The sequence below is a fragment of the Pygoscelis adeliae genome, unplaced genomic scaffold, assembly GCF_000699105.1.
Source record: "Pygoscelis adeliae isolate BGI_AS28 unplaced genomic scaffold, ASM69910v1 Scaffold77, whole genome shotgun sequence".
In the NCBI taxonomy this organism is placed as follows: Eukaryota; Metazoa; Chordata; class Aves; order Sphenisciformes; family Spheniscidae; genus Pygoscelis; species Pygoscelis adeliae.
In genome coordinates, this window is record NW_008825216.1 from 2,850,204 (window position 1) to 2,872,617 (window position 22,414).

Below are 22,414 nucleotides of genomic sequence, written 5' to 3' on the forward strand. Positions count from 1 at the left end.
CTCGGAAGAAGTTTCTGGCATTTCAAGATTGCAGAAAATCTTGGATTACTTTTGCGAAGGCATACGATGAGCCAAGATTTAACATTTCAAAAGCAGACCCAGACTATTTTGTTTGTCCAGGATCAAAAATGAGTTTGATGGTATTGTGCGTGCTATGGTATTAGTAGCAGAATAGAAATATAGCCGAGAACAGAAAAGAATTACAATGAAAGTACTGAGCAAATAATACAAGGAACACAGTAAATATCAAACCTGAAATGTAAAATGGTAAGATTAAGACAGAACAAAGAAGAGCAATAGACACCTATATAGCTCTTGCACATGTATAAAAGACTGGCCCAATTCACTGCTAAAGACACATTAGAGTTCAAACCAGTTTTATATAAGAAGGTGGAAAAAAACCCCCACACAAATCCCATGTTTTTATACCATGTTCGCATTTTAACAATAACTGGGGAAAGAAGCCACTAGTATAGGAAATTTCCAGAGCACATGGAGGCATTTAGATATTTCATAATTAGCAAAATCAACCATAAAGTTGAAGGCATAAAGAAGCACCAACAGCTACTTTCCCGCTGCCATGAACATTTTTAGGCTGTTTGTATCAACAACTGGCCAATACATACAAAGTTGCTCTTACTGGGTACCTGAACAGCCTGAGCTCAAAGGGAGAGGTGGAAAACAAGCTACCTCCTCAGGAAGGTCCTGAAATTAGGCAATTTTCACTATAACTGATGGGGATAACATCAGCCTTTGAAGGAGCAGACAGATGTCCCATCCAATGGCTGGCCACTCAAAGACAGGTGACAGCATTCATTTACATCCAAGCAAGCACACAATCAGAAAACAGATTGAGGTAGGGGGGAAATGCTGGAGACTTTGCATTATAAATATGCATAAAAATAAAAAATGCATAAATGCATTTCCCTTTATACACACTGCAAGAGCTAACACCCCCAAGAAATGCACTGGTAACCTGATCAAAGTGGAACTTGCTGGCAATGGTAGGAAGGCAAGGGGAACAGTTCTGGCTCAAAGGGACTGACATTGAAACCAGCATCCCCTTTACTTCCCCGTGGGCATTTCCACTTGCAACTCAGATTTCCATTCCACAGCAATGCATCTCTTGTGAAGATGAGGAAAAACCCTACTCCCCATGTTGTGGGAGGCATAGCAACAGAGAGCAGCGCTTATACAACTAAACTAATTCTGCAGCCACAAGAACTCTCATGCTGCTTTAAGGAAGTGATTTTCCTAGCATGGCTTAACACCAGGAGATTGTACCAGAGCCAATATTGGAGAACACTGATGAAGGTGCGCACTCGCATCTTATGGCACCAAATATAAAATCTACCTTGACTATGGAGCATCATCACTGCTGACACTTAATACTTAAAGATGCTCTACCTGCTTAACAGATGAAGGGGAAAGATCCCAGCCTCTTCCAACTCCTGAATACATCAAGAAAAACCCTCAGAGGCCCCAGTTCATCCTAACCAAAGTGAAGAGCAATGATACCCTGCTTGTGGGCCTTTTAAGATACACCTTCAGGATATGCTTTGAATACTGGTATCAAAAGCCTTGAAGGCAGAATAGCAAGACAGAGCTGTATGGTTTCTTGTTGGTCCAGCTTTCTTTTCCTGGGATACCTTTTCCCTTCTTAACCATTTGTGGTTTGAAGAGCCTGCAGCTGGAAAACTTCCAATGTACTTTCTCCTAAGTTAATGGAGGCATGTTCTACAAGATATAGTATTAGAATAAATACTGGGGTGAGTTGCCAGAATGAACCAAAGAAGTGATGACATAGCAGAAGTGTCAGATGGTAGAGAAGTTTTATATAAAAATAAGAAAAGCTACCTCATTAGGAAAGTTTGATTCCACAAAACTGTTTACATCCAGCAACTGAGCAGACATGAAATGGCACTAAGTGCACTTTGCATTGCATACATTAGTTACAATATCCTAATAGGCACAAGGATATCTTTTACAGTAAGACTAGGAGATTCTCCTGACAACAATAGTTTTTCCAGTGCTCTCCCCCATTCAACATTAGCTGCAACAATGCTTAGAAGCTCCCAAGACATGGCACAAAAACATTGTACTTTGTTGCAGATAGTATTTTCTCATAAAACATTAAAAATGTACAGGCTTACTACTAAGCACTGCAAGTTATAAAAAAGGAATTACAATTCACTATCATTAACATTAAAAAAAGACACCTTTCACCAACTTTCAGCTATTCAGTCCTGGCGACCAGGTCCATTCAGTGAAAAGGCTATTACTCTGTGCCTAATCACAGAGCAAAGATTCCTCCTCAGCGTGCAGATAAAAGGGACAGGCTATCATCCATAACTACATAATCTCTGACTGAAAGCAGTCATCCTGAATTTTTTCATGCTTGATCACTGTCAAAAGAACCTTAAGGCTGCCCAGGGAAGACATTACAGCAACCTTCTTCAGTTAGTTTTCTCAGTGGGTTGAGACCATGACTCTTCCTGCTTTCCAGGTACAGTCAATGAACACCTGCATAAAACTATCCTTCAGTTGTCAGAAGCCAAGTACCTCTGGCCGTTTCTTTTGAAAGTATGCTTGAGCTAACACCACCATTGATAGCACCAGTCCTACACCTTTGATCCAAACCATGACCTCCCTACATCAAAGCAAAGCTTTATGCAGCTGTGAAGACTAAGGAAAGTGAACCCGATTAAAGCCAGCCCAGCCAAGAACAAACATCTCTGCTTATGTTTTGTTCACCTTTATATATATTTATATACAGATGAGCAGAAGGTTTTGTCACTTATCAGCCCTCCCCCCTTAATCTAGCTCTCAGTTTCAGTTCTACTTCAGTATGCCTGTGTACATGATTTTAAAGCACTACTTAAGCAATTAACAGAACTGAAGTGGTATTATAGCTTGTAGAACAAGATGCTGTGCTTTGTTTTAGCAAAAAATTACAGACTTGTCTGTTTGGAGAGTCCTATAACATGCCTCCAGATAGCAATTCAGAACAGGAATGCAGTATGAATTATGAATCAACTCCTGGAGAAGCCCCTCTCAATTATAAGCAGAGATTAAAGAGACCTGCACCAATTACGGTGTCCTGAAGTTACCTGGTGTGAATCCCATTCCATTTCTAGTAGCAGCTTACCATGGTGCTATTTACAGTCACATGTATGAGCTCTAATGCATAGATTTAAGTCCCTGGCTACAAAATATTTGACAGTTTAAAAATCTAAAACCAGGCAATCAAAATTATTCACTGCAGAGCTGGAATCAGCAGCAAATTTATGCTTTGCCGATGCAATGGAATCTTTCCTCTAAGGTACTCAGAAATCTTTATAAAGCTACAATTTCAGACTAAACATTAGTCTTATTTGCATATGAAATACTATCATTCATAATTCACATTCCCCTGAAAATATCCCCAGAAGCTGGATAGGATATTCACTTTAGAACTTAGTAAGCTGATCCATCTGATCTCCACAAGTCTAACTTGGAAATATCACACAACAGTTTTATGTGCATTGTGGTTGCAAGTATCTTCTTTTGTTCTTTAACATTGTACATTTTGGTTTATTAGAGCATTGTTTGAGAATGCACAATACACTGAAGTCAATCTGATTTAACACAATGTCAGCCAGAAACCTACAGTAACCTGGTTAAAGATATGAGAGCTCTAGGCCTGAAATAATGCTGATGATTGTGTAAAGATGATCACATTTAGATTCAAAACTTGTTTCAGTTCTAGTACATCTGTTTTAACAAAACCATCTGCAAGCAGTTACAGTTAAGACTGTATAGATAATAGGGTATATATTTCAATACTCAGTGACAAATTGTTTTTAACAGTAATTTTTGTAATGTGGCTACAAGAGAAAGTTTTAAGTGAGACTGATTATCACACCTCTCAGATAGTCTGGTTGTTTTCCCATTTTCAAAAGAGTTTTAATTCACTCCCAGGAGTTAAATTTTTAATTTTCAGTTTCTTTGAACATTTTGCTCAGCTGTTCAACTAGTGCTACAAGCTCAGGGTTTCCCCCAAGTGATTCAATTTGTTTATAGGCTTCAGATTCAAGCTCTTTCAATGTATTCCGAGTGTACTCAAAGGAACCCACATTTTCAAGGTAATGTACACAGTATTTTTTTATATCTATGTTCTCTGTCCTTTGACGTAAAATGTTTTGCACCTGAGTACTTTCAGGTCTTGACCAAATTGCATGAATGGTTGGGAATGAGAACTTGCCCTCAGTTAAGTCTTCACAAAAACTCTTGTTTTCACTATATTCTTTGGAGTGCAAGTTGGCATAGTCATCTCTTATCTGGAAGAAGAGGCCAAGCGTGTTAAGAAGTGGCTTTAAGTCTTTTTTATAATTTGAGAACAGCTGCATGAGGCCTACAGCTAATCCAAAGAGACCACCTGTCTTTTGCAGTACCATAGCTTTATATTCAGCTTCTGTAGGACACGTGTAAGTATCCCTCCAGTAAATATCCAAGCCTTGACCTTTATGGAGTTCCAGAAGTTGACGGGTAAAAACTTTAACAGCATCTGGATGATCAAGGGTTAAAACCTTCTCTAAGCCAAGGAAATACACATAATTAGCACAGTTGATTACAGATGGAATACCATAGATACTGTGTGCCACTGGAAAGCCCCGTCGTAGCTTTGAGTTATCTTCAATATCATCCACAAGTAGGCTTGCATTGTGCAACATCTCTGTCACTTCGATGATAACCTATTACAAGAAGAGAAAATTATTAAGTCTCCCACTGTAATTTAACCTCCAGTTTTGCAAGACCTTATTTAAAATGGATAAGGTTTTAAAGAATGACATTCTCTATCACTGAGGTTCCCCTTTAGACCACTTGCTTTTACTATTAATACAGATTTATGATTCTCTTCATCAGCCAGTTTGCTGTAAATCCTGGATCATGTTGTCTGTCTTTTGTGTAATGTTTTCAGATTCAAAATGAACTTCCTCCCTGAATTGTTTCCACTTGTATGCGCCTCATTGTTGCTACAGTTTTAAAACATGCCATTGCCTAGGAGTCATGCAGTAACTGTTATTAGAAACATGAATAGAGGAAAAGAAAAGCAACATAATACTGTGACAAGGTTAGATTCACTAACCTGAGATCTCCTAAAGTCAGTTCATGAGAGTGTCAGGTATCACCCATTAACACATTTGTCTCAAACCTTGTTTGATAAGTGGAGAGTTCATCTTTCTTTCCCCACGCTTTGTGTAGTTATTTTCAGTACTGAGCTCTTAAAGGACAGACTATTCTCTCTGAAACATCATTTGGAAAATTCTTGGCAGGAAGGCAACAGCTATAACTTCATTTGAGAAGTTTCCTACACACTTACTACTAGTTACTAGGTAGACCAATATCATACACCACCTGAGGTATGCAATAAACTGTTCAGAACATCAAGCTTGTAGCTGACTACATTTGACTAAAAGTGAACCTTAACAATTCCAAAGCAGGACGATTCAACAAGAAATGAAGAGTTTTAACACTATATACTGTTTTTATTGCACAGCTGCTATGCAAAGAACATTCAGCACCTGCTTAAGTGGAAATAAATTTAAGCATGTAAAACTGCGCACTGTATAAACTCAGTGCAGAACACATCTGATTAAGATATGATTTTAAAGCTAATGAACCAATTACACTTGCTAGCTACAAACACTGCACTCAGTCAACATTCATCAAAACAACTGCTTCTAAAAAATACTATACCATTAAATAGTGGCAAGTACCTAGTATGGTCCTATTTGGTGGGTGCTGCAGGAAAAAGAGGGACTTCGCTGCAAGCATTTTCTTGAGCAGCAAGTCACCTAGTGTTCAGTGACCACTGTCAGTTCGTGAGAGTGTCAGGTATCACCCATTAACACATTTGTCTCAAACCTTGTTTGATAAGTGGAGAGTTCATCTTTCTTTCCCCACGCTTTGTGGTATTAGTATGTGTATTAGATATCTGTCTGCAGTAATTCAGTTTTTCTTTGTTGGTAATTCTTTGGCTGTTGAGACCCAAACCCCAGCAATCTAATTGTTTGTCTAAGATATGACTGCAAGAACAACCTACTTAAGCACTAATGACTCATCTACCAGTTAGAAGTGAGCCCTACTTTGACCTGCAAAGATATGTTGTTGCCCATTGACTTTAAATCAGAGGATAGAGTACTCACTGAAAGCAGCTTTGCATACCTATTTTTCTGAATATTTTTAGTCCATTATGTCATTCTCATTCTCAGTACAACCAGGAAAGTTTCCCTGTATTCTGCAAATTCCTTGGATAAGCCTATTCTAGCATTTCTCTTCTTGCTAACCTATTTCATATCACTGTCAGTTTCATGAACTTTTGCAGCTTCTAGACATTTAAGGTTTAATTGAAATAGTGCTTCATGACTGCGTGTTTGAATTAGTTCTTGTGAAATTAAGACAGTGTCAAAAATGCTTCAAAGTTGAAAGTAAGGAGCAAAAAGTTCAGACAGCAGAAGCAGCTTATTTTAGAACACATCAGGAAGTAGCCTGAGGAAATGAAAAGACTGCTCTTTATAATGAAAGCTGAAGAACCAGTACAGAGTGTTATGCTTTCTTACAACCTAAGCCTACCGAGTCAGTGGCTGTTGCACTATCACTCCAACACACAGATTTCTACCTCCTTACCTGCAACAGCTTTAAAATTTGCTTGGCCCTGTACTAGGCCATTTCGGTGCCTTCTAAGAAGAAAGTTCATCTGACAAATCCAGTGTTGTCTAATTCAACAAGCTGAAGTGTCTCAGTGCAGCATCAGATGAGTACTAGAGATGCACTAAGTAGGGGGGAAGACCACTTGGCTGAGAAAAAAGTGAAATGGTGGCAGCCAATAGTAAAATCAACTACCAATGAACAGTATCCTCAACTGTACTCATCTAAATAAACTACATGAAGCTAAGTGATCTAAGGTAAAAAAGTGTCCTATAAGGAGTGCCAGAGTTCAGATTTTTAATAAAAGAAATACAAATAGCTGGAAGGGAATCGGGCTGCTAGACAACTGAGATGTCTTAAGAAGATTATGAGAGATGTCAAAAAGATGACTAGAGGTGGTCCTGCAGACCTCAACAACTTTAAGTTATTAAATTTAGTAAAAGTATGCACGAAAGCAGTAATAATTGTGGCAGGCGCAGATTAAAAGATGACGTCTTGTTTTTGTCCTCAAATGACCTGAAGAATAAAAATATTAAAGTTCCATCGCAAACAGCTTAAGTGGTAAAGGAAATATTAAAGCATGAGTTTTCTTCATATAGATAACCAGAACAAGTGGCCTAAGTTTTCAATAATGGTTGCATGATCATCAGTTTAAAAGTGACAGGTAGAACTGGTAACTTCTGTTCACACAGAGGCACTGCAGCTTTAGTTTACTATAGTACGTGAGAGAAGATGGACTGGTACTGTCACGGGTGCTCAGCCAAAGGGCAAGAGGCAACAGTCAGACTGCAGCATAAGAAATCTCAATTGGACAGGACGGAAGAGTTTGTTACCATGGAAGGGGTTCAGCATGGGAAGACAGGCCCAGAGAGGCTGCAGAATCTACATCCTCAGATTTTCAAAACTCAGCAAGGGCCGCAGAAGCCTAAAGTAGCTATGGAGCAAGCCCTGCTTTAAGCAGGAGGTTGTCCTAGATAATTCAAACTGGAAGAAGCCTCTGGAAGTTCTGATCTATGATATCAGACTAAATCCATGCATACAATACACAGGTTACTATATATTTTATTTGGATATGTAGCTGAGCACAAAGGGTAAGAAGTGTCTAGCTGGAAGCCAGAATAAATCTGGCTAAAGTTTTATAGACAGGTTGGAAAATAGAAGAGTTACTAGATGATGAATACAACCTCTTCCTTCATTGTTTAAATCACTTACACCATTTTGCTACTTGAGGACTACAAAGTGTCACTCTTACGCCACCCTAAAGAGGACTCCTTCACAAACTCTAAAGGTACTTCTGCCTACAATTAATGAAGTTAACTAGGGACCAGCTGGGTAAGAGTCAAAAAACATAATTGGTTATTTTAATTCCTTACATTGGCTTGTATACAGAGAATCTTTTGCACCCTCGATATGCGGTTTGGCAAAACTGTAGCCTAACGAAGAGGACAATTTTTCATTCGACAAACCACAGTGTTTACACAGCCATACATCTTGCACAGATTTGGCCAACAGAAAAGCAAAAGGAAAGGAGAATTCCTAGTCTAATGCTTCTCATTAGGGAGTAAGGACTCTAGACCGTATGATAAGACCACCACAGTTTTAGGTCCAGAACAAGGAGTGGTTTATAAAGTTGATTTAACTGCTGCCTCTGATATTCTTGTATCAAAACCATAAGATTATTTTCAACCACTATATTTGTGTAGTTTACAATGTAACTGTCCAGCTTCTTTCATAAGTCATTGAAAACTCAGTGTTAATAACTGAGTTAAGTGGGTAACAATAGTAGCTGCTTATCTACAACTTAAAAGGTTGAGCACGCTTGGAAAGCAGTAACTATTCTACATAAGACAAGTTGTGGAAGTAATTTCTTTAGTGTTACATCACAGTCAAAGCTTTGCACTAAAGTTGTTTTCCTGAAAGTTTACTTTAATATATTCAGAAATTAGTGCATTTAAGGTTTCTGATCATTTATGCTATATAAGAGAATCATCTGTTATCAGTAGTCTTGGAAGAAAGGTAACAAACCTTTAAAAATAATTAGCCAGTACCTGTATTTTATCTTCTGGAACATTCAGCCAGTGATTAAAGGCCTGTGACAGTTTGGTTCTCACTTGCTTACCTACAATAAAAATATTATAGGCATTTATAAAAAAAAAATCACATAAAGTTCATTATTAGGGACAACAGTTTGTCTTAACAACTATAGCTGATTTGAGACCAGTAAGCTGATGATCAGTGTGATCACTTGAAAGCAGAAAGTGTGTAGATTGTTTTGTCATTGTATAAACATCACAACCATCAGCAACATCAGTTTTAAACATTTCACAGTAACATGCAAAGCACATATTTACCAGTTACTGTATTTAGTTTTGGTAGTTTAATTAGTAAGTGATCCTGAGTACTTTGGTAACCTGTATAGATCAGCTTACTACTTCTGAAAGTAAGCCCTAGTTTGCCAGGCACATTGATTTTGTGTATGTAACAGATTAAGAAGTTTCAATTATGATTCATTATTAGTTGAAGATATGGATATTTGTTGAATATCTATTTCTCTCAATTTTTAGGTCTTTCTCCTGCAGTACTCTTCACTTGCTACTGACAATTTGTAAAACAGGAAGGTGACATTTGACATACTAACTCTAAACGAAAATCTGAACAGAACACCCTGAACAGAATAGAACTTTTCAAGAATTCAGACATCTTATACCTGAGAAGTCTACCTATGAATAACAGGATTTGTTCTGCTTTGGCTAAATCTAGTTTGGTGGAGCCAAGCAGTCACCCTGTTTCATAGGAATGAGAGACAAGATCAAAAGTCCAAGTCTAGTGTTAAAATAAGCATTACTATTCAATCCAGATACATTTTACATGACAGAGTTAGTTTTAATAGAAGTTAACCTATGTGACTATAAATTATTGATGCCAGCTTTCTTTAATAAATTGCTAGGAGTCATGTACAAATATTTATTCAGTGTCTACTAACGATCAATATGAAAGTCACTCCCTACCCACACTGAGACAATGCTGCTCTGAACTTTGAGAAGCTCAGCTGTAAGATCTTCGAACAACTGCAAGACAGGTTTAGACAAACAGCTCTGCATATGTAGCTCACATCAACAAGGCCTTTAGAAAAAGTTTAAATAAACTTCAAAGCAGTGCAACCTAGACAGTGGGTTCCATATTACTTGTCTTAAGATCTACTGAGACACATAACTTCACAATCCTGCAATATCAGTCCTCATGTTGATGATGCCATCTTGCCCATAGCACTGAAAAAATTTCAACATTTGAATGTCTCCCTAAGGCTTCTCTATTGCTGTGTGACCAGCACGTAGAGAACAGAATAATAGAAATGGGTAGATTCACTTGCAGTGATATACCCTGGAGAAACTGGACTCAGGATTTTTCCTTTTCTAATTAAGTCACCACCAGGTAAGCAATAGCTTTGTGATTTGGGCTTTGCAGCAAGGGTGATAACCTTCCTCCCCGGCTCAAAGGGCTTCAATTTTTGCCTCAGTTCTCAAAGATTTCCACTGCTTCCCATCACCACCATCTTTTGGTTTGCATTAGAAGAGACTAATGAAGAGGTGCTTCTTTTCCACCCCTGCCCCCAACAGCTTTGTCCTCTGGCTCTGTCCTGTGTGAAAGGGCACTCTTACCTGGACATACACTATCATGGGCTTGTGTTCTCCATTTGTTTTCTGTGCTCAGTTTTAAACATTAATAGCTTTCTGCAAGAGGGAGGGATTGTTTTGTCTCCCAAATAGATATTTTAAGCTCCCCGTGCCAGGCTTGCTCTCTATCAGGAAAGTACATATCTGGTTCTACATTTTTTTTTTTTAAACCTGTTTATTTAAATCAATAATTTGCTGACTTAGAAGTTCACTATTTTAACACAGGTAACCAGAGCTCAAATTTAAATACAAAATTAGATTAGTGCCCAAGAGTTTAAAAACCTCTTACATTAACTAAGTACCACCACTAATACAAGTTAGACCTGCTTCTGACAACATCTCCTGCACATACTAAGGATTTGAAACACTTCAGACACTCAGACCTCCCCCCTTTTCTCCCATGTGGTTAGATCAGATTTTGGCCAGATTGTTTCCTTCATCTCACTCACTACACACTTGTGACCACCAGTACTGCACAACAGAGGGTCAAAGTGCCCTGCATCAGAGGTTCAATATTTTAAAATAATTGCATGAGTTATCTGAGGAGAAAAGATTGCTCAAAAATATTGAGAATAACTGTTACAAACATCTGCCAAACCATATGGCTTGCCAGTTAAGTATTAACAAATATTTCGGTACATACTTAAAGAAAACTACTCAGATAACATCACACTAAAGAAGTGTACCTTATCTACAGCTGTTTATTTACTTCTAAGTTACACTGATACAGACAACACCTACTTTTTTACATTCGACAGCTAATTCTGTTTTTCTGAATGCATTTCCTAGCAAATATGCTTATGGAATGCTAGATGTTCAGCAACAAGTGTTATTTCGTCATGAGGAACATAACTACTAGCACTCACTCTAAATGGATTATTAACATGCACAGTGGATTTAGCCACTTCAGTTCCTTAGTAGAGACAGCATTTGAATTGTTAGACTTGTCTACCTTGACTAGCAAGGCTGTCAAGACACTGATTATTCAAGGAAAAAACACTATCTGTATAGTGAAACATTCACCTTTCCTTTGATAGGTGCAGATAGGTGCTTGTGTGAGCCCCTTTAAAGGAACATTATGGCTACATAAATGCTATTTTATCTTGTTCTGAAGTCAATCCTACCCAGTCTATGTAGTATCACAGCAATTTTCTGTATGCATGTTTTATGCCTACAGCCATGTTATAATGGCAAAAGACCAAACCCCTCTAATACTGGTCTCAAAAGCCTAGATGCAGAAGCCTCCATTCCTTGCCACACCTCTCCTCTCCCCAAACTAGAAAAGACAACAATTCCAGGGACACTAGGATAAAATTAAAAGGAGTAAAACTTAACACTGGCAGAACTACCCAGTTTCTTCACTGTCACATGTCACTGCTCTGTTAATTATTCTAAGCAGGCTATTCTAAAACCAAATAATAGAGGTCTAACTTCCAAAATTAGAAGCTCCACCTACTGTATAGAACTATGATAATAGACATTACTGCACCAAGCTTTTATCAAAGTTATGCTAAATGCATTCGGTTTAATCTCCTTAAGATCCCAATATTACCCAAATCAAACAGCAACTATGGAAAGCTTTTCTCCTTAGTAATGCTGGGTGGAAAAGACGAGAGAACATAACAGATTCAGAACATAATAGATTCACTCTTATTAAATTCCTTCTACAGGTAAGAATGTAAAACCCTTATCCTTGAAACAAAGATCAAGTTAGATTAAAGACTTTGTACTGAGGACAATCCCTCCCACCTCTTTAGACAGATGAGATGCTTCTCAAAAAAAAAAAAATCAGCCTGACTTACTCTCTATATACACAATTGTTCTTGTGACAGGGTACAGACCCAAAACCCACAGACCTCCAGCTCTGGACAGGCTCTTGATTAGTATTTCTTCACTCTTTCTGCATTAAAGTGACCACAAACTATGCCCTTAGGGCAGCACCCCACTTACAGTGAAGATACATAAAAGAGCTAGAACAGCATGGGAAAGAGCAGAGGGACTATTAACCTAGCCCTCATTAGAGCCTCACTGAGCTAATTCAACTCATTACCCCAGCAGAAAACACTGCTTTTTGCTAGGTTAGCTTTCTGCCAGCTTTATGTACTGAGTCAGCTTATGAAGCAGGTCTGCCAGAGTTAGTACAGGGTAAGCAGCAGATGCTGAGAGCCAGGGGAAGGGGGCATTGCCCTTCTGGAGGAAACAAGCTACTACATTACCTCAGCTATATTGTACACTTTCATGTTTAGCTCTGTCCCCTGATGGATTAGGGCTAAATGGATAAATTCCCCAAGCAGACCTCCCCACACAGCTGCAAGAACACTACAGCCAGCCTAAGTGAACTGCAGGAAGATAAACAGAGTAGAGCTGGCCCATACGCTTTTAAACCTGGGCAGTCACTTGCAATGGGTTAAGGTCACTGTAGAATTGTCTAGTTTAACTCCTCTATTCAAAATAGGGTTAACTAGTCCAGGGTCGTGATCCCAATTTTTGCCTTGTTCCCTCCTCTTGGGATCCTGAATGCCACCATCCCATGGTCACTGCAGCCAAGGCTGCCCCCAGTCTTCATGTCCTAACCAATTCTTCCTTGTTTCTAAGTCCAGCATAATGCATTCCTTCATCAGCTCCTTGATCACCTGTGTTAGCAAGTGGTCATCAACACATTCCAGAAACCTCCTGGATTGCCTGTGCCCCACTGTGTTGTTTCTTCTACCAGATACTGAGGTCCTCTCATGAGGACCAGGGCATGTAAGTATAAGGCATCTTCCAGCTGTCCGAAAGCCTCATCTACTTCTTCCTGCTCAGGTGGTCTGTAGTGAAGACCCACTATAGTGTCACTCCTATTGATCTGCCCTCTAATCTTAACCCATAAGCTCTCAACAGGCTTATCTGACTAAAGGCAGAGCTCCATGCAGTTCAGCTGCTTTCACATAAAAGGCAACTCCCACTCCTTGCTATCCCAGACTGCCTTCCTAGGCAGTCCTTATCCATCCATTGCAGCACTCCAGCTGTGCGAGCAATCCCACATCAGATACCCCAATAAAACTGCAGCCCTGCAACTGCATGCAGACCCCTAATTCCTCCTGTTTATTCCCCATGCTGTATGCATTTGTGTAGGGGCACTTCAGAGAGGCACCCAGTCTTGCAGATTTCCCAGAAAAGGTGTGAGAGCTTCCCCCATCACATTGTCCTGTTCATACATCCTTGTTTGAGTGCATACACCTGGGATGGGCTGCATTCAACTCTGCTCTGTTGATTACAAGGTGTCTCTTGTCCACATCAGCCTACACCCTTTGTTTGCAACTTCACTATTTCCTTACTCAATTGTGGGTAGTCATTCCCCTCTGTTGTAATTTCTAGTTTAAGTCCCTTCTCACCAGGCTGCTCAGCCTGTTGGCACAGACACTTTTGCCCTGACTTGGGTAGGTGGATGCTATCTCCTCCTGGTAGTCCTTGATCTACAAAGGGAGTCCCATGGTCATAAACCCCAAATCTCTGCTATAAATATCACCTGTGCAACTAACTAGTTGTTGACAGGCAGGATCTGTCTGTTCCTCTTGATGGTGAGGGGAAGGGGGTTGAGGATCATGGAGAAAAGCCACCCAGCTTCTTGTGCCCTTAGCTCTCATTCCAAAAGCCACATAATCATGCTTTATAAGCTCTAGGCATCCCCTTGTCATATCCATTAGTACTCAGGTGGAAGAGCTGCAGGGTTAAGTAGTCTGAGGGTGAAACACACCTTGGCAGTCCCTCCATAACATCCCTGATCAGGGCTACGCAAAAGCAGGAGACCTCGGTAAGACAGCAGCTCAGACGGAAGCCTCTGTCCCCTACAGGAGGCAGTCTTCCCACCACCATCACTTGCTGCTGCCACCAGGTGTTGGTCTGATGCTTTGTTGTATACAGAGCTTCCAGCCATGCGTCTTCTTCTGGTGCACTGAACTTACTTGGCAATTGCACATCTGCTCAAGGAACAGGAATCTTTCTCCTGGTGCCAGAAGCCATCAGCTCCCAGCCTTCACCATTGTGGGAGTATCCATTTCCCAACCTGATATGCACAGACTGTTCCTGCCCCTCCTTCAATATACCTGGAGGTTTCAGGCTCTTGAACCTGCAGGGTCTTGCTCTTTTTGTTATTTCTGATGCTGTGCAGCCTGCTGACCCTCTTCCACTAATCCTTTGCTTGGTGACACACATTTTCTACCATTGCACACCTTTCAGGGGCAGGGACATCACTTCCTTCTGGCCCAGTGGGCGCCCCCAGGCATCCCTGCAGCTCAGAATCTGGAGAGCTGCAGCCTCCCTCAGGAACTTGGCCCAAGTTGAGGCCTCTGATGTGCCAAGTGTAGTTGTGCCAGTGGTAGGGATCATGCCCTGTGGTACTTAACTCCTTCACCAAGCTGGTCAAGTTCAACAACTCAGCAGAAAAAGCTGAAAAACAAAAGCCAGTCTTGATTGTTTAACTTGCTAAACAAGCCCAGAAAGTCTGCAGCCAAGACCACAGCAATGCACATGAAAGGGAAGATGCACAATCATGAATGGGATCAGAATCTACCCCTTTCAATAGCAAGCTGTTGACCATATCAGTTTTACTGCAACTGAAACTCCATATACTCTTGTAGTGCTGCAAAAACAGCTACTGCTGTTAACTCAGCCAAGCGGAGATAAAAGATTCATCATCTGTGTGAATCAGGCCATTTTTGAGACAAACCACGTTGGAATTTGTGAAAGTTAAGCCTGTTTATTGCACTTTGTTTACGAGACCAAATACTAGATTAAGCGGAACACTGCTATAAACTAGTATGGCAATGTTCTATCATAATGAGACTTTACAAGAAAAGTTACTGTTTCAGAATGTATGTTCTCCCAAGCACTAAATTCTGCTAGTGAAGGAATAACCATTAATTACTATACTAGCAGTTAAAATAGTAACATAGTAAAAAAACCCCTTAAGCCTAGTAGTTTCTTCATCCTAGTGCTATTGAAGTTAAAGAAATAGACAAGCTTAAGTATGACCCCCAAACTGCTACCATTAAAAGTCCTATTTCATTAATGAAGGATTAGTCCTTAACAGTTATAAAAATTTCTGTTCTTACACTACAGACAACATTAGCAGGCACCTATTTTTTTTCCCAAACAACCTTATTACTGTTACACAATCCCTTTTATATAAACAAATGATATGTATCTAAATTAATTCAGATTCTCATAGGTTACTAAACCATTTGGAGAGTTTGTTTTTCAACTAGTCTTAAAAGATAAACAACTGGACTACTGTAGGGCCCTAAGTTTACATATTTGACAGCCAAGCTTTGTGCAAAAGCCCCTCAGAGCTCAAGCTGATCCAACACAGAAACAGCTCCTTGTCCTCACTCTTGTGCCAGCTCACTAACAAGACAGAGAAGATTAACCAGGCAAGTTTTTAACAGGTTAGGTGATTGATACTACCTAATCATTTGGTTAGCAAGCTGAGAACCAGCACAAGTTAAGAAGCAGGATAATATTGCCAGAAGCATAAAGATGATGGAATGAAACTGCCTCTTTCAGCAAGAGCTTGTTAGATTAGCTCAGGCATCTCATTTGGGCTCCACCCTAATTATGAACAGCTAGCATATGCCCAGTTTCTCCCCCTCACCAAGCACTGGTGCTCATACGGATTCCAAGGTTCACACAAGTAACTGGCTCCTCCTGATCTGTACTTGGCATATCTGAATTTGGGCAAAGCCACAGTGTTTCAAAAACAGTAAACATCCAGGTATATGTTTGTGAACTCTCACTGCTTCACCTGTTACTCCATACAAGCTTTCCACAGGTACACCACTTCTACCTGCCTAGTTTAAAAGAAGTCTTCCCTTTTGAATCACACCACCATTTCTGCATAGAGACAAGTGTATGTTGTCTCTCACCTCCTCCAAAAGGTAAACTAAATTAACAAGAGATCAACATGTTAAAGTGGACAGATTTATGATGCTTTAGCAGGATAGGATAAAATGCTTGCACTGTCAGTAAGTATAACATTATATAAGCCAGCAGTATAGGGTGATCAGGGTTGAACTCACAAAGTATAGGAATTTAGCCACAGGAGTCAAGGTGGGAAGGTTAAGTGTATATCCTAGATGCATCATTTAAAATGAAAGCTAACTGAAGAGCTACTAGTCAAACTTTTGCCTGTGGAAGCTTTTTTTGGCACTTTAGTCTGTTTTGTGTTTCCTACTAGGAAGCTGAGCTTTTTTGCTGATACTTACAATACCTTAAAAAACAATCAGCAGCTGAAGATGCAGAGGTGTTACAATATACCCTAGTTATCTGACATAATCTAACAGAACAAAAAGGACACTTAAAGATGGTATTGGAGGAAAGTAAATTTCTTCAGGACCAGCTTAGAAAGCTCTCTGGAATATTGTAGACTTATTCTTAAGGTAGTTCTCTAGCAAAACCACCACCCAGTTCAACATACACAAATGGAATATACTGTGAGGAAATGGAAAACAAACTTTCTGGCATTAAAAAGGCATGTTACTACCAAATTATTTCCTTTTCTTATTTTTCAACTCAAGTAGTGCTAACTGCCAAGTCAAATGAAATCACTAATGTAGGTAAGACAATCCTGGATATTTGTAGAGATTAATAATGAAATTCATTATACACAGATGTAATGTATTAGAACCCACAGGACCTACCCTGCTGATACACAGGTCTTGTTGCAGAAGTGCAAAAGCCACTTAGCACTGTGGCTAAGATTCATTATGCTACTTGTCTAAACAGAAGGTCTTCTATCCCAGTCAGATGTAATTTTGGTCAGAATTATTCTCCTTAATATTTACTGTATTTTGTACCTTCCGTAACTCCACCAGTATGCAATATAAGCTGGACAGAAGGCAATCATGCAATAGTTCCAATGACAAAGTAGTTCCGCCACTATTTTTACAAAGTTAGTCACTTTCATAGCTTGTATGGTGTTTCTTACACTTTAGGTGTACAAGCAAAGGCCACAGCAAACAATCTGACTGTTTAGTCAGCAAAGAGGCTTCTGAGAGGCATATCCATACAGCAGTTCTCTATCAAACTGCCTCCTGAATTCTGCTAAAATAGGTACTGTTCAAGACTGAAAACTTAATTCGAATGTGTTGCTAGTGACCTGATACCACACAAGGACTGGCTGATCCTCTGGCAAGTGAAGCAATCCAGGGGCAGCCAAAATTGGCCATAAGAACGCCTGGCTTTACACATAGAGAAGGAGAAGAAAGGTAGCTACAGGGAGAAGAAATTACACAAAAGAAACAGGCTATTTAAAAAAAACAAAACCAAACCACAACCCGCTGAGTCCAGTACAACAAGCAGATAAACTCAGGGCTGACGATGTTCTGTTCTTTAAGTACGGGATCAAGTCTTCAGTACTTGCCCTTATCAGTTTTAAAAAGTAGCAAGTCAGCTACTCCGAATGGAAAACAGAGTAACTGAAATACTACTTACACTGCAGACAGTCTCAAGAACTATTGTACCAATCTCACCAAAAAGGGTGGTTCTACAAGAGGAAGAAAAAAAACATTGAAAAGTGTTACTTTTAATTACTCTTAAATCCACAAATCAAGAATGGATAAACTTCTTGGCTCATATTTCCTGAGACAAAAGTTGCTATAAAAACAATTTTGATATTTAAAAACAACACAGTACAAAGAAACTTGCCTGGTAGTTGAAGTAAATACTGGTATGGCTCTAGGATTCTTTTAGATGTTTCATCCATCCCATCCATTTCTTTATTTCATAAGAGGTAGTTCACTGGTAAAGAAAGTGTTATTAACACTATTTACATCAAAAATTAGGGAAGTAAAAAATAGATGCATACAATTAATAAAAAGTCAGCTGACTTCAAGGTTAGGTGCAAATACTCCAATTTTGAACATAACACCTTCAGTTAATACTACCTTCACTACATAAGTTTTCTGGATGTCAATTAGAAAAGAAACAAGCATATGTATTAAATAGTTTTCTTTAATTATTCATGAATAGTTTAAACCAACTCCTAGACTTTGTTTGCTCTGACTTTTGTATGTATTAGAGGGCTTAGATGATAGAGAAGTATTTAAAACATCAGCATTCACAACAATGAAGCTCCACTGCAAGTCTTTAGAGAAGACACTCACCACATACAAAACTCTCACATGACTAATCTGATTAGACCTCCCTAGATGCTTTCTAGCATCTAGGATGGATGTGGAGATGCCCAAGAGCAGCAAATATACCTTACAACAAAGCAACCTAAACAAGTTGAATTTATTCTATCAGCCTTCTGATAGAATTCTTCAGTCCTGTTTTAGAAGGCAGAACAGGAATATACCATTTTCTTACCTCTGTTTAAGCATACAGACATCTTTACACTTTCCCATATACTATATACATCATAGACTCTTATGATAAATCTTTTAGGATCCATTCCCTACATAGCTCAACAATTTTCTATTGATTATGTTTCAGTTGACATACCTTTGGTCATCTGTATCTGCACTTTTTTCAGACTGTTTTCTACAATAGATTTTCTGTCCTTTCACCTCTAGCCTTCCTTGCTGCACTGCAGATGCAGCAGCTCAAAACAATTCTTCTAATGTCATTTTAAGACAGGAACTGCAGCAGTAGCATAAAGCCTCATGCTACTTCAGCATCATTTCTCAGCTACTTAGCTAGCATCCTGGAAAGGATGTACTTTTGCCCCTGGAGCAACTGAATAGTTATGTAAGTTATCCATAAAAATAACTATTTTAAAGTAATATTTATAAGTATGGACTGACGCATTTTTAACATAGGTACATTAAGGGGAGTGCTTAACATGAGTGGAATAAACTAATGTTCCACACTTGCTCAAAATAATCCAGCAATACTTTCCCATCAAAAACTCAAAAGGTCAGCATTAAGATCACTGCTTCCTCTTAAGCTACCTCGACAAACTGGTATTCCTCAACATTCATGACCTTTCCCTTTCAGTACAGCTCAATCAGTTCCTGTCTACTCCCATTTCCACTCTCCACACCCATAAGTATTTGTAGTAGTCCAAACTTAGGAACTGATCTGCATTAGTAACTATTTTCCAAGCTTAAGTTTGGATCAATTCCTTTATTTGCTTCACTGCGTAAGTTAAATGTATTAGCACTTCAGGGGCAAGAAAGGCTATTTAAGCAAACACCGTTGCCAACAAAATGCTCATAAGACTGCACCTTTTGGGAAAGCTTTGAATAGTTTCTCGGCAGTACAGCCTTTCCATCCTATATCCCATGGTGTGCCAGCACAACTAGCGGTCAGGCCACACAGTAATCTAAATCGGATCTGACACCCTCAACTCCCTATTTTGTTTTCAGCTTGTTGGTATAACTGAAGGGATAGGAACTGCTTTTAAGACAGTACTGCCACTGAGAGTCTGCTGTCAGACTGTACCCTTACATATCAAGGATAAGTCTCAAAGGACTTCAGTGAGGAAGTGAAATCAAAAAGATTATCACAGTCCACATCCAGATGTTTTAAGCAGAAAGAAGCTGGTAGAGATGGATACAAGGAGACACTACCAACTTCACAACTCTCCTGTGACTTATTTGTCAAAAAGCCACACAGATTGAAAGTGCCTAGCTATCCAACAGAGCTGGGAAGAGATGTTAGAGTTGGAATTGCTTCTCTGTAAGAGTTTCTGATTAAAAGCAAATCTTAAAGTTCTTCCTCTCTCCTCAGGGAGTTAGGAGGTTTCTTGCCTGTCTGTAGGATACTAAGACAACATTCAGAATCCCCAGCTAACTTGAAATTTGCTAGTATTACACAGCATTAAACTAAATCTTTGCATCTTTTGGCACAAAACTAATAGAGGTCCACCTGAAATGCTGCTTACCAGCAGAAAATTAGTCAGGCACTTCTCCCACAAGTGCCAAGATTTTTTTTTTTTTAAATAAAAGGGAGGCAAAAAAGCTCCAACAGGCAAAGAGTGGATGGTAACTTAGCTTAAATCACTATAGTTAAACTTTTCTAGACTGCTATGCTACCTTTAAATAAAGCGATAGGTAACCTCCTCTAAGGAAAAGAGAAACAGTCTGATTATTCATCAGACAGCTACATATCTAATACACCCACTAAAACAAGAACAGCAAGCAGAACCTCCCCCAAACTTATACAGAGAAAGGGACCCTTGATAAAGAAATATGTACATGAAGTTGCTTGTAAAGGCCTGTAATCAAGAATACCGTATGAGACTTGTAATTTTACTGCTCTTTGCACAAAGTTATCACATTTGACACACTTGGGAAATGCTTGATATTAAGGGTTTCCTACCTAGTGACTGACCAATTTACTACAGAAGTTACACTGTTGCAGAAAGTCTTCTCAATGAAGACATTTAGAGACAAGATCTCTAAATCTGTCTTAGCACCTCCTAACAAAAAGTAAAATTGCCAGGAGTTAAACAATAAATGAAAGGGAATGCAAAGCCTCTGGTTAGTGAAAGTGCAAGAACTGATTACATGTATGCTTATTCAAAAGATCAAAGCAGTTAAGGCCACTTTACCTTTTAAACCAGTACACAGACTTGCCGCATTTCAATTCATGCATGACTAATTTATTTGCCCAGTTATTTCTCAGTATCCCCACATAAGCATACAGAACAGCTGTTACGGGCACAGGCCATGCAATCACAACAGAGGGCCTAAGAACCATCTTTTAGACTGCAACAAACCTTCTCTCTAATGATGTCTTTGAAAACACACGAGACACTAGAATAAGATGGTGACATGAGCTTTCATAAATTGGAACTACTCTAAAACTATACTTGAAGCTGTGATCTGTGTCTAGGAGCTTTCTAGAGAGGATACAAGTAACATTAATTCTAGGTTACATGTCAAGAAAAATCTTCACTTTGGAACTTCGTAGAACAGCTTCTCGCCCCATCCCTTCCATTCTACAGAATATTCTTCCCCTCCTCCAAATTAGGGGAATATGATCACTGAAATAGCCCAGGTTAAGTATACAGATGATATTTTAAAAAGCATCATCATCTCAGTTGCTCCAATCACAGTAAACACAGAAAACAAGAGAACCACACAAAAGAGGCAGAGAGCTGTAGTGCAAAAGAACCATCCAGAAAGTTCTTAAATCAGCTCCATCACAGAACTTAGTGCACCAAGACACCGGTTTCATTGTAACCAGTGGGAAAAAAAAAAAAGCCCCAAATAGGGGGATGTAGGAGTGAGAAGATCTGTTTCAGAAGGAATACACAGAAACTGTTGTGAATGTGTATTGTTTCAAAGAGGCTATCAAGGCTCTTAATCCAAATGTAATTTGGACAGGATACTTGTCACCCTAGTCCACATTCTCATTCTAATTAGCAGAGTCCTCTTTACAAGCCCTCCTAGACTGACACCGAACAAAACCCTGTATTCAACTTAAGGGCAGGCAACTTCCCACAGGTGGAAGGATAGTCACACACCTTCCCCGAAGATGGAGCTAAGCAAACAAGCAGCTTTCTATAGCTGCAATTTCAACACTAACACCGGAACAGCAAGAACATACTGTTGCTGGAATTGTGCTTCGATTTTAATAGGATTTCCAGATATAATTGAGCATGAACGCTACAGAGGCCAGGCAACAATACCTGGGCTGTCGAAGTCGTCGCACCATGCTGTGACAGCACACAGGCAGGAAGGGTTTTTAAGCTGCAGGCTAACCTGAGGATAGAAAACGAGTCGGCAGAAACCGTGACTACTTCTGAATGGCTTCTCAGAGTAAAACTCACGTTTCACAAAGAACATGAAGTCGTTACCCTGCTTGCAGATGCCTAACCCCCGCCCAAAACACCACAGTCAAACCAAAGGAAATAGAGTTCATTTTTCGGAGTTCAGCGTAAGAGATGTAAACGCGACGGAGGCGGCAGAGCCGCTCTGGCTGCTTCCACAACTCAAAGGCAAGCAGCCCAGCCTCACCAGCGCCATTTTAGATAAAGCGAGACCGAGAGCCGAGGACTCCCCCCTCCCCCTACCCGCCGTCCACCCCCATTTTCTGATCCGCGCTGTCGGCAGCCGGGCTCA

The 22,414-nt window shown here is 39.6% G+C and overlaps 1 protein-coding gene across 1 annotated transcript; it reads right to left on the reverse strand.

Moving 5' to 3' along the window:
• Positions 1–433: 433 nt before the first annotated feature.
• GGPS1 (geranylgeranyl diphosphate synthase 1) lies at positions 434–22,056 on the reverse strand. Its single transcript, XM_009329168.1, has 4 exons — positions 21,982–22,056; positions 18,048–18,140; positions 8,739–8,809; positions 434–4,733 (listed from the first exon to the last, which is right to left on the reverse strand). Exons 2-4 carry the CDS (start codon positions 18,112–18,114, stop codon positions 3,972–3,974), a joined length of 900 nt encoding a protein of 299 aa, XP_009327443.1. The 5' UTR covers positions 18,115–18,140; positions 21,982–22,056; the 3' UTR covers positions 434–3,971.
• Positions 22,057–22,414: the final 358 nt, after the last annotated feature.